The sequence below is a fragment of the Diabrotica virgifera genome, chromosome 2 (assembly GCF_917563875.1).
Source record: "Diabrotica virgifera virgifera chromosome 2, PGI_DIABVI_V3a".
Lineage (NCBI taxonomy): Eukaryota > Metazoa > Arthropoda > Insecta > Coleoptera > Chrysomelidae > Diabrotica > Diabrotica virgifera.
In genome coordinates this window covers 174100875-174114584 of record NC_065444.1, presented here as the reverse complement: position 1 = coordinate 174114584, position 13710 = coordinate 174100875, and the positions used below count along the sequence as shown (strand labels likewise).

The window sequence follows — 13710 nt, the reverse complement described above, 5'->3', positions numbered from 1 at the left end:
AACACGAATAATTTTTAAAGTGTTCCAAGAACAGAGGCGTATGCTTTTCCTTCCATTTGAAAACCGTTGTGTATGAAAGTAGAAGGTAGGTTTTAAATGTTATATCTTATTACACTTTTCGTTCAAATACGGCTAAACGGCTGTTTAGCCTTGTTCAGGGTGTTTAGCTGTGAATCTTTCAATGCTCATTTCTTGTATTTACACGTTCATTTTTAGTTGACCCGCGTTGAAGATTGAACGCCAGAAGTGAAAATATTGAGCATGTTCAATTCTTTCAATGCGAGTGAAAGACAACATTCAATGATATTGAATGATTCACTTTTACGTTTACATGGATCACTTTGGTTGCTTCATCCAAATTGAAAGGCAAAAGTGAACCGTGTAATTTCGCCTTAAGAATTCAACAATAGGATAATATAGGCATATTATTAGAGGAAGCTGTTTTGAAAAGAAGAAAGTTGGTTGAGTGAAATTAGGAAAGGTTATCATTGTTACATGGTATACCCTGTATATAGAACTTTTACTGAAAAACATGCATAACAAAAAAATACAAATTTGTTGATACACACTGAATATAGAAAATTATTTGCTTGCTCTAGTAACTTGGAGTTAACAGTTAACAGACAACAGACGACATAAAGATAAAAAGAGGTGTGCGACAGGGATGTATATTGTCCCCATTACTCTTCAATACATATTCAGAGCACATTATGAACCTAGCACTAACGGACATAGACGAGGGAATAGTTATAAACGGAGAACGATTGAACAACATAAGATACGCTGATGATACTGTCATTTTTGCAGACAGTCTTGAAGGTCTGCAGACACTTGTCTCCAGGGTGGCAGAAGTAAGTAGCAGGTTTGGGCTTGATTTTAACATAAAAAAAAACCAAATACATGGTTATAAACAAAAATAGGATACCACCTGGTCAATTACTAGTTAACCAACAACCTATACCACAAATCACCAACTTTTGTTATTTGGGTGCAAACTTAAATGAACAGTGGGACCAATCGACGGAAATTAAGATAAGGATCGAGAAGGCAAGACCAGCTTTCGTCAAAATGAAAAAAAATCTTTAACAGCCACGATATAAAATTGGAAATAAAGGTTCGTTTACTAAAATGCTACGTATTCTCCGTTCTTTTATATGGCGTGGAGTCATGGACCTTAACTGAAGCATTACTGGAGAGACTCGAAGCATTTGAGATGTGGTGCTACACCGAGAGAACAATTTCTTTTCTCCTAAAACACCGATTTCTTTGAGCAATATTTCTTAAAAGTTAACATATCCTATTAACTTAAATACACCGGTTCACATATAAAGAAACGAGTTTTTTAAACACAACTCAATAATTTCTTACAGATAATTTCTTCAATACTAAGAAATGCATTAATGGTTACATTTAATTTTCTTATCCTAAAGTTTTTATTTCTTAAATTGAAAACTACAAGTATTTTGCTGTATAAGAAATATAATGTTAAGTTAATCCATATTTATATTTGTGAACAAGAAATTTTCTTGCAATCAAATAAATATTTTAAACCACAAGAAATAATTCTTCCGAAATACCCTCTGTAGCAACTGTGGTTATAAAATAAAAACTTTGTCATTAATGCCGAAATGTTACTTGCAAAGAGATTTTCTTCCACAAAAGAATTGCGCAGATTAACTATTTATGATTTAGTCGTTAGTGTTTGTCAAGATGGCGTGATATGTTCATGTTCATATAGATGGATGTTGGATTTATTAGTGTTCTTTAAAAATTAACGGATATTTTGAAGGTACGTACATATATAGGTACCTATTAAATAAAAGTAAATTGAGTAATTTAAGATGTAATAATAATATTGTTGCGTATCCGAATGGTTAAAAAAGAAACATAATAGTATCTTTATATGCTTTTTAGGTATAATGATGGACGACTCTGAAATAAAGGAGCTTATTATTCTAACTGGGAAATATGCCACAATTTAAAGCTGGGACAGAATGATATAATATATAGCTTCAGAACAATATTAAGAAAGGAGTTATTAACCAACTGCGGGGCCTTCCAGAAATGGTAGAACTTCATACATGTAAGTACCTTTTTAAAAATGTGTATACTTATGTATCAACTATAATAGGTTTCTTGAATGTATCGTCTTCTATAAAAATATACAATACAACGCTATATCAAACATGGCGGTTGCAACGCTGAGGATGTTTTCTGTTAATTTATTTGAGATAAAGAAATCAGTTAGTCTAAAAGAAATATATGTTTATGGGTAAGAAATGTTATTGCCGAAAACCGTGAATTAGTTAATATGTATTAAATGCCTTAGATGTAAACTAATAATACTTTCCCGTAATAAAATTTCTTAATGATTAGGTATGCTGTCTCTTTCAGATTATAAGAAAATTACATATTATTATGTCTGCTTCAATGTTTTACATTGGTTGTTTTTTCCCTCTTGTTTTAGCTAAACAATGTTTATTGTGTGACTTAATATTATACAGATAAATAATTAATATTTCATTAACAAAAAGAAAAAAATAAACAAAGATGTGTAGGTTAAATAATGCCATGTTTGAACTAAATATGATTGATTATTATTAGTATTAATAGTTCTTATATGGGGCCGTGTATTTGTTATTTTTTTGTATTTCCTAAATTTGTCAAAATAAATATCTATAGATATCTTTATAAAAATTTTTTTATTAAAGTAAGTTTACTCTTTCTACATAACGATTTTGTTTTAGTGAATTGCTGATATACAAAGTGCTATTAACAAAAGAAGGAAAATTTGAGGAAGTTGGATTTGCCTCTCCATCATTTTATTGTTGTGTGGAAGCCAGTGGTTTTAAGAGTGGAGAAAATATTTGTATGTAATAATAACGTTTTATATCTTGTTTTATTAATAAATAATGATTTTACCTTAACACAATGATTTATTTCGCCGTATGTAATATCACTTTATTTTCAAGAAATATTAACTTATCCTAAATATACGTTTATCTCTGCGAAATATATTTCTTAACATTAAATACATTAATTATTAATAGTAAAATAATAATATTCCTTACTAAGAAACATTATTGCTCAGAAAGAATAGTTTTGTAATGTGTAGAAAATATATTTTTATGACTAATAAAATTAATTAACATCAAGTGTAATTTCTTTCTGATAAATGGGTTTGAAGTTTGCCAGAAAGTGATAGTTCAATCATGTTTAAGATATATTTCTTTGGCTATAGTGGAATTTATTTAAAATATTTTAGAAAATGATATCTTACATACAAAGATATATTTCTTAGGCAATATGCCAAGTCGATCTTTCTTAAATATTAATAAAGTTTCTTTATGTCAAGAATTTTTTTCTCTCGGTGTATAGACGTATGTTGAGGATTTCCTGGATAGACAGAGTTACCAACGAAGAAGTTCTACATAGAATGGGTAAAGAGCGCGAACTAGTCGTAACCATAAAACGTCGCAAACTGGAATACCTGGGCCATATAATGCGCAATGAACAACTATATGACCTACTTCGGACCATACGTCAAGGTAAAGTGCATGGGAAAAGAGGTCCAGGACGAAGAAGGATATCCTGGCTGCATACCCTGCGAAAATGGTTTAACTTAACCACTACCGGACTTTTCAGGGCAGCAGTCAACAAAGTCAGAATAGCCATGTTAGTGTCCAACATCCGTAACGGATAGGCACCATAAGAAGAAGAAGTAACTTGGAGAGCAGAGTAAAACAGGTGTCAAAATAAATGAAATCTTTATAAATAATCTACAGTATTTATGTTGACGATACGACTATCGTATCAGACAACATGATGGGGCTACCGGAGATAGTGAATACTATTTTTGTAAATCTTATATTTTCCATTTGAAATACCTCAAAAGTAAACTATTTCGACATTTGTTTACACTAATTGATAAGACGTTCTTTTGGCGATTGTCAAAGTATTATTTAAATTTGGCTGAATAAATTATACACCACAATTATTAAATATAGAAATGTATTAAAAGCAAGTTAACTAGTTTGCAAAACAAAACTAAATAGGCACGTATATGACACATAAAAAAATCAAAATACACAAAGAAGCGTAACACAAATAAATATTAGACGTCAAAAAGCCAAACAAAAAAGAAAAACACAAAATCATAGTCCCGTGTAGGGCTTTTCATCGATTGTCATTTGTTTCGAGCTTCTGTCATGTGTCACATGATATGAATATATCTCCGTCAGACGTCTTTGGTTTCTATTATTGGTATACAGTGATAAGCGCACTAATAACCGGCAAAACAACACAAAAGATGGAAAACATTAAGTTGTGAGATAAAAAGAAATGAAACTAGTGAAGGTGGGAGATTTAGCGATAAAAACCTATAAACTTATATTCTATTTATTGTTTCCCACCTTTAGACGTATCAGAGGAGTATGTCAACTAAAATTGTCACTGTCAAAGTGGCAGTTTTCAAACCAGAGACATGTTAACCGTAGACAAGGCATACTGAGCAAAAAAGCGTAACGCGCGGCAGTCGATCGGTGGTCTATCTATCTCTTTTTACTAAGCGATACCGCTCATATAACGGACAAAGATGGCTAGATCACTCAAAATTAATATTGAAAATGAATATTGACCAATGGCGTCCTTGATATCGGTGTTACATCTCGATGCACAGAGTGGCCCATAGCTCGCCTAATCTACAGGTTATTATATCTATGTTGCAAACTCGTCCGATCATAGATATAATAACAAGTAGATTAGGCCAGGTCCGAAAAATAGCGTAACGCGGAGCAGTTCGGGTCGGTGGTCTATCTATCTCTCTCTAGTGGCGCTTAGGTTTCTCTCTCTATATGATGGCCACCGCCTCTGTGTTTGTGTCGTTCCATTACTCCCACCTCTTGGTAGATACGCTCACACTCGCACGTCCGACAAAGATAGCTAGACCACCGTACTTGATATTGGCGTTACACCCCGATGCATTGAGTGGCATATAACTAGCCTGGTCTATTGTTAACATATCTCTGCGTCCGATACGTCTAAAGATGGGAAACAATAAGTAGGATGTAAAGTTATAAGTTTTTATCGCTAAATCTCCCACCTCCACTAGTTTCATTTCATTTTATCTCACAACTTAATATGTTTTCCATCTTTTGCGTTATTTTGCCGGTTATTAGCGCGCTTATCACTGTATACGCTGTGAGCTCGTACGTAGAGGGGATATTTACAAATTCGCGAACGCCAGTAGTGACAAGTTTGTAAACGTTTACTGGAAAGTCATAAATGTCAAAGTGATTAATTTAAAATTAAAATTAAAAACATTAATTATAAACAATATTAGTTGGTCAAAGCTGTGGTATATATTTTTACCTTAAATATACTTACGTTTTAAATACTGAATTTAAGTTTTTTTAATGTTCCGTAATATCTAATTATAAACAATCTATTACAATCTTAGCGCCATCTACACGATTATTGTCAAAGTATCCGAAGTAAGAAATTGATATTTTATCAATAGAACGTCAAAATGATTAGAAAAATCTTAAAAAAATCGATTACAATTTAATTACTTTTTTGCGTTGTAAATATGAAGCGATAACAATTAAATAATAAATTTAAAAATTACCGGTAAAAGTTGAATTAGTAACCGCTAGGAGCGACACCAGCGAAGCTCGGAGCGTATACCAATAGCGTATGACTTAGATATATTAATATTATGTGACACATAACAGAAGCTCGAAACAAATTACTGTGATTGAAAAGCCCTATAGGGCTTTTCATTCACAGTCATTTGTTTCGAGCTTCTGTCATGTGTCACGTAATAATGATATATCTACGTCGTACGTTATTGATATATACCAATGATACAAACCAAAGACGTATGACGTATATATATTAATATTATGTGACACATGACAGAAGCTCGAAACAAATGACAATCGATGAAAAGCCCTATTCTGCACCTAATAGGCCATTTCAAGACTTTGACGTTTATGACACTAATTGAAAGCTGGAAGGCAAACATTGAAATTATTTATATTTGTACCGCATTGAGTTTCTTAAGTTTTTTACGTTTAATAGTTTTTTTATAAAATAGTTATTGTTGTTATAAAATAGTGGTCTATATAATTGTTTTTATATAATAGTTTAATCGTTGTATAATAGTTTTTTATAGTTGTATTTTCCGAACATTTTGCTGTTGACTTCTGTAGCTTCCAGCTGTAGAAGTACTTTAACGACTGTATTTAGTTGTAAGCAGTGAATAAATAAACATAAGTAAATATTTTCAAAAGCTTTTGGTATATAGATCCATTTTCCCTCAAGGGGTATGAGTTAACCTACAGTAGAAAAAGTTTTTCAAGGGTGACAACATGGACAAATATAGTTACTTACATGGACATAGTTTTTTTTGTATTTGGAGCTTAGTAATAGTTTTTACACAGGTCAACAAATGAAGGCATTCAAGAGTTTAAATTCTTACAAATATTTTGAGGTAGGATTTGTATATAATTGTGGAGCTATAAAAATAAATAATTTCATCATAGTGGTTCACCCCAGATATCTTAAAAAATTGACCTTTTAAAGAATTTGTACAGTCGGAAAAATGAAAGAATACCCATGAACGGTCACGTCAAACAGGTACAATCACATATTTTGTATTTGCTGTTCTTTTTCTATAAATAACAAACGATAGAGATTATGTTAATAATATGTGATCGTTCATGGGTACTCTTTCATTTCTCCGACTGTACCTGCAGTGAAAAAATTTCAAGAGAAGAAACTGAGAATCTGCCGGAAGAGGTGAAATGTTTTTTGATTTTAGACAACGCTCCTGCTCATCCCTCTGAAAATATTCTATGATCAAAACATGGCAACTTTAGTTGTATGTTTTTGCCAAAAAATACATCGCTTATTCAACCCATGGATCAGGAAATAATTTTAGCAACAAAATGAATATATCGTAGAAAGTTTTTAGATGAAGTAATTGTATGATGAAGATAACACAGAAGATACAAGAGGGCAGCATACTTTGCAAAACTTAACTGTTACAATTTGAAATCAACAATTTGTTAAGTTTGCTACAGCATGGAAAGGCAGTTATTAAGGGGTTACATAGGTCTTGCAGGTAAAAAAGTGACTTTTTAAAAAAATTATATCTTGGAAACTAAAAATTATTTTTATTTATAATTGGAACATGTAAAAGTATAGTACACTCAAAAAAATTTCAGCCAAATATATTCATTTTTGTAGAGTTGACTGCAATTTTTCGACAACAGCCCTTTTTTGCGGTGAGCAGCATAACAAGTCCAGTCTCATCTGAAATTTCTTGTAGTTTATACCTCTGGTTAGTGAATGAACAAAGATTTTTTTATTAGATGAGGTCATTTTTGTTTTATCAAAAAAAACTACTTTAAAAATGAGAAAAATTGGGGTCAAAAATGTGTTTAAACTTATGTAAAATCTTCAAATTTCATTTTTTTAAATTCCTTCGTTCATTTACTAGCCAGAATTATAAACTACAAGAAACTTTTTGATTTCAAATGAGACTGGACTTAGTTATGCTGCCCACCGCAAAAAACTTAAACTCTACAAAAATGAATATTTTTGGCTGAAACTTTTTTTGAGACTACCTTAAGTACTATACTTTTACATGTTCCAATTATAAATAAAAATAAATTTTAGTTTTCGAGATATAATTTTTTTAAAAAGTCACTTTTTTACCCATAAGACCTATGTAACCCCTTAAAAAAATGTTTGATGGCCAAGATGCATACATATATTTAGAAGGAAAGTTCCTAATTTCTGTAGTATAATACATAATACCGAAGAGGAAGTAGCTCTAAGAGCCGGACTCGACTTGCGATTTGTAGTCGTGAAGATTGAACACATTCTTTCAAATAGAAGTCAATCCATGATTATTTAGTTACAAATGGATTGACTTGTATTTGAACAATGTGTTCAATCTTCCTGATTACAAATCGCAAGTGGAGTGTGGTGCTAATAACACCAAAATATTCCATATATGTCCATAGAAGGTACACAGACATTGAAAAATTCCTGGAATATCCCCGAAAACACATTCCCTGAACATCCCAGGAAAATCCTGTTTCAGCATTTTAAAAATTACCTGAATGTCTTATTGGAACATTCCATGAATGTCCACGAATGTTCTTTGGACATTCAAAATATATTTTGTAGACATTCCCTGGATATACCAGAAATACAGTGATGAGTGCTCTAATAACCTGCAAAATAGCACAAAAGATGGAAAACGTATTAAGTAGTGAGATAAAAAGAAATGAAACTAGTCGAGCTGGGAAATTTAGCGATATTAACTTATACATTTAGATTGTATTGATTGTGTACCACCTTCAGACGTATCAGACGAGTTTGGAAACTACCACTGTCACAGTGACAGTTTTAGTTGATATACTCCTCTGATATGTGTAAAGGTGGGAAACAATCAATATAAAATAAAATTTAAAGGTTAATTTCGCTAAATTTCCCAGCTCGACTAGTTTCATTTCTTTTTATCTCACAACTAAATATGTTGCCCGTCTTTTGTGCTATTTTGCCGGTTATTAGGGCACTCATCACTGTACATCCTTGCTGATGTGACAATACCTCCTATCTGTTTTTTCATGAGTTTTGTAGGAGAGATGGAAAAACATGTTTTAAGGTCACCTCCTGTGTTCATATGTAAGTTTTGACTTGTTTTGTAGTTCATAGATAGTTTAATTTACTACAAAACAAGTCAAAAAATATCATATGAAAACAGGAGGTGACCCTAAGACAAGTTTTTAGTCTCACGAAACTCATGAGAAAACAGATAGGATGTATTATTACATCACTGACGATATGTGGCCATACCAATTAATACATCCTTGATAAATATAAACATTTTTATTGAACAAAATCTTTTCATACATTTTTTTAATGCAATTTACTGATATTCCTAAATATTTCAAAAAAATGTGTCACATTTGCTTTGTAAACCTTTCTTTTGCCTTTCGTAGCCACATATTCCGTTTCCTTCCTGGGTTTTTGTAGACCACTTCTCTCAGCTGATTCTAAAAAAATAAAATAAATGGTAATTTTTCTATCCTTTACAATTAACAATCAGAAGAAATATTTACAGGTAATAATATGCATAAATAATAATATTTTGTATTTTGACAATGACGTCTGATTTGGAAGTCGAAAGATTAATAAAATTATTTTTTAAGTTAAATTGTGGCTTATTTCCCAATTAGAATAGTTAATTACAAAAATGCCTCAAATAACTAGCTTCAGAACAATAAATAATTCGTTTCATACCAACATTCGTCCAAAGTCAATTATACCTGTAGTATTTCCATGAAAAGATTCTTTAAGTGAATTTTGCATAGTTTTCTTTAAAATATCTCTATCAGGCCAGAACACAAATTTTTTTTAACCTAAGACACATTATATACAAAGTATTTTTGAAATAAGTTGATACCGGGTAGGGTGAAATACTAAACCTATATCCCAAATCTTTATAATCTAAGTTTAAGCTTAGTTTAGCTAAAGTAAGCAATACTTGATCACTTGGTGACAAAACAGTATTTTGATGGTATTTGATAAATGGTGTAATATACTTTAAAGCTATTTTAAAAACATTGTAATTTGCTAAACCAGTATAATTTTTAGTTTTGGCATCATCATTTTCTATACTTTCACAAGATAAAGCTAATTTCTTAAGCTGATATTTAAAATCCTGTGTTAATGTTAATGACATAAAATGTATTTGTTAATTTTTCCATTGTAATATATGTTTGACTATTTGGCAAAATCTTGTCTTCTACTAAACTAGCTTTTATACCAAATAACTGCTATCTACCACTAAATCCACTGTTTCTAAATCTACTAAAGTAACAGTAATGTATCATTAATGAAAAATGTGTAAAATCATAGACCTACCTAGTATTTGTAGAATATAAGACAGTCCAGTGTCTTATAAATCATTTCAAGAGGAATAAAAAAGCAATTTTTTCTTATAGGTACCATTTTCTTTTAATTCTCCTTTGGTACCTTAATTCCCATTTTAGATTTTGGGGAACTCATTTCATTGTGTTTATATACCCCATATTTATTGAAGGAACCCAATCTGGATTGTTATTATCAGTTAAGTCGGCTGGTTTTCCTACAAGATTAGACTGTTAACATCTTCAAAAATCGTTAATGTTCAAATGTTGTAACTTACCAGATATAAGATGATTACAGGGGAATTTCCATTTTGCTAGTAAAATCTTTATATTTTATTGCATTTTACCATTGTTGTTGTCTCTCAGATGATAACTATAACTTATTTAGTTAAATTGGTTCAGTTTTGTGCTTAGAATGTAGCACTGATGGTAAGTGGTAAAAGCTAACTTTATCACGATTACTTTGCATTTCACACTTCAAAACACAACACCAATGAGGCATATTATCTTTCTAAATTAATACTTCCAGAGAAAATGTTAAATTAATCTTTGTACAACAACTAAAATGATCTAAAACCATAAGAACCTGATAGAATAATATTCAATGTTTGCCTTCCAGTAGCCATATTGTTTTAATTTTGACAGCATCTTGGAACGGCCTATTAATAATGACACATCTTTATAGACCGTCAGATTTCCGACGAATTTCAACCAAGATTTTCTCCCTTATGTGTTTGATAGTACTGATTTGATCTGATTTGGAGAGCAGATCAAAACTCTGGGCTTCCCAGGGAATTTTCTTAGGAAAATGATTGAATATTTTCTTTTGTAAAGAAAATCGAATGGCTACTGGTGCCCTAAGGGTGTTAATATTATGACCTAAACGTGTAAAGTTAATTGATTGGTGGAGTGTTTTTCTCCTTTATGCCACTTGCCAGTATGTTAGGTTTCACGATCAGGAACCTTCCAAAAAATACGTACCTGCAGGCAGCTCGTGAAAACAAAAAATTTTACCTTGAAAAATTTGCTGAAAAATTTCCTTTTCTTGGTTATTTCATATGACATGTCCAGGACACAAAAAGACAAGAGATAAAACCGCAGTTAAATTTTTCATATTGAGGTCCGATGGTCTATATCAGGGGTGGGCAAAGTGCGGCCCGCGGGCCGCATGCGGCCCTTTAGACATTTTTTTGCGGCCCTCGGAAAAAAGTGAATTATTTTCATTTAAAGATTTTTTTGTTTAATTATCGCTAATATTGATAATTATATAGATAATGCAGCTATTAATTAACACTTTCGCAGTGGGTGATTTTTCCGCAAAGTTTCCCGTAATTAACCCGTAACTACCTAGTAAGTGTAAAAATTGACGGAGCACCAAATTTAAGAGGAGCAAATATTGTAATGTTGAGAAAACTTAAAGATTACGTTTATGAACAATTTCCAGAACATGATTTATTAGGTACTTTTTCAATGCATAAACCATCAGCAGGTATTGTTCAAAAATGTTTTGCAAGTAGACAACGTCATTTCAATTACAGCTAATGTTGTTAATTTTATTTGTTCAAGAGGATTAAAAAATCATTGTGCACTCATAGCATATTTGGAAGAGTTAGCGACAAAACATACTGATAGTCTTATAGATACCACAGTCATATTAAGTATAAAAAAGGTTCTTAAAAGGTGCTGTGAGTTAGATATGAAAAAATGCGACACATTTGCTAAATTTATAAGTTTTGAACTCAAAATGAAACTTTTAAAATGAAACTCAAACTATTCAAAGCTATTCATTAATCATATAAAAAATAAATAATCCGTTCAATAATCTCCCTAATTAAAGTCATTAAATAATATACCAGAAAACAAGTTTAAAATTTATGAAGAAAAGCTTTGTAATTTGTTGACAGAATTTGAAAATCGTTTTAAAGATTTTGAAGATATATAATTTTCCTTATCACTTCTAAGAAATTATTTTTTAGTTCAAATTGATTCCGTACCAGTCTACATTGAACTAGAAAATATAGATTAATTTGTATATTTTTGGAATACAAGCCATTCAGCCAAATTTCGGACCAATGCTGCACGATACGGGTACCGCTACGGCACCCGTTTCGTGTTATTTTGTTGTGAATCTTTATAGCGGTCGGATTTGTTTTAGTTCATTCAGATAAAGTCATTTACGCCCTCTGATGATAGCTTATGAGCTTGAAACCGGGTAGGGTGTTTATGACACTCTCTGATTGAATTGAAATATAAGACGTTTCTAGTTTTCGTTTTACAACAAAATTATTATTTTTGAAAGTACATAACTTCAAGCCTACTGTCTAAAAATTTCAGTTTGACCAAAGTAAAATTACCGGAAATACTGCATTCTTAATATCCCCACCTTCGACTCGCTTTGCAGCAGCTTGAGCGTAGTGAGAGACATTCAACAGTTGTTCCCTTCTCATTTGTAAATTATTCCGCGATTCAAAAACATTTTCCGGTGTGCATCACTTTACTATTTGACAGACAAAAAATTTTCAGTTTTTCTCAAAACTGCTTTCCACACTAAAACCAATTCAACTAAAAACCTAACTGAAAAGGTACTTGACAAATCCACCTGAAATTTATCATATATTTTCTTTAAACATTTCGTGACGTAAAGCTGTCGAGATATTTTTTGTTTTATGCATATTTTTTGTTTAACAATACTACATATGTTGATTTACACACTTGTTTACAAAAAAGTTTGTTATTTTGGCTTCTGAGTGATATTAAAAACTCAAAAATCGTCATAAAAAAACAGCAGTAATAATTTTCTGTGAATAAAATTCATACAAAAATGCTTAAAATGTTGATTTCAAATCATAGCCGGATAACCATAACCCGCCCCCCCCCCAAATTAATAAAAAGTTGAAAATTCGAACATGTAAAGGTAAAACATATTGCGGTCCTCGGTAATAGACCAAAAACATTTTGTGGCCCTTACTAAAAAAAGTTTGCCCACCCCTGGTCTATATATCAATACTGGCAATTTATTGATATAAATATATCGATTGTGGCCTAGACCAAATACTCCTAGACTCACATCCCAATATTGTCAAAATTTATCTCAAAATTGTCAAATGGTTTAAGTTTTTGGTCTAAATGAGTGTTTGGTGTAAAAGAAAAGTAAGTCTGCATTTTTAAATACGTAAAACTACCTACTTACCCTAATACGTTTTCCAAACGCAGAATAAAACGTAACATTAGCAGTTGACTTATTTCCTGTGTTTTGGTTAAACACTGAACACTTGCTGTAAGGAGGACAATATAAGTGTAAACTAATAGCCGTATCCACACTGGATACGTTTTCGACTCTGTGAAGACCAATAGAATCTGAAACAAAAATATACAGTAAAGAACTCAGAATTTACATGTAGAATACTTATGTTCTTTATTGTATACAATTAGCTACTGTCAAGGGTCAGCACTAACCCTTATTCTATAAGATTTATATGTTTTGTGTTCGTCTTCTTCTTCCTATTTTTAAGCAATTCTGCTTGTTTATTGGCTGATTGATATCTACTATGGAAAGTCGTCACTCTTTATTATTGTCATCTCACAGATATTCGCCGTGTGCAAGTACTTGGAGGGGATACGAGAAACGATCGTGCGCGAATAGCGGAGAAATCTTGCAACTCTCTTAAATAATTCATATTGTCAACTGAAATTGTCAAATTGACGTATATTTCATACCTACCGTCATTGAAGAAGAAAAATTATTATACGTTGCTTCATAATA

At 31.6% G+C, this 13710-nt stretch overlaps 1 protein-coding gene and 2 long non-coding RNA genes across 3 annotated transcripts in view; 1 reads left to right on the top strand and 2 right to left on the bottom strand.

Annotated features, from left to right (window-relative positions):
• The window catches only part of LOC114333832 (cysteine dioxygenase type 1), a 98910-nt gene that overhangs the window by 41673 nt on the left and 43527 nt on the right, over nt 1–13710 (bottom strand). Inside the window, exon 3 of the mRNA XM_028283823.2 lies at nt 13138–13304. Within this exon, the coding sequence (XP_028139624.1) occupies nt 13138–13304 (167 nt within the window). The remainder of the gene's footprint in view (nt 1–13137; nt 13305–13710) is intronic.
• LOC126879725 (uncharacterized) lies at nt 5976–9232 on the top strand. The gene is made up of 2 exons (XR_007696224.1): nt 5976–6493; nt 6824–9232. It is a non-coding gene; the product is annotated as an uncharacterized LOC126879725 (long non-coding RNA).
• Nucleotides 8890–13124, bottom strand: LOC126879724 (uncharacterized). The gene is made up of 2 exons (XR_007696223.1): nt 9943–13124; nt 8890–9071 (listed from the first exon to the last, which is right to left on the bottom strand). It is a non-coding gene; the product is annotated as an uncharacterized LOC126879724 (long non-coding RNA).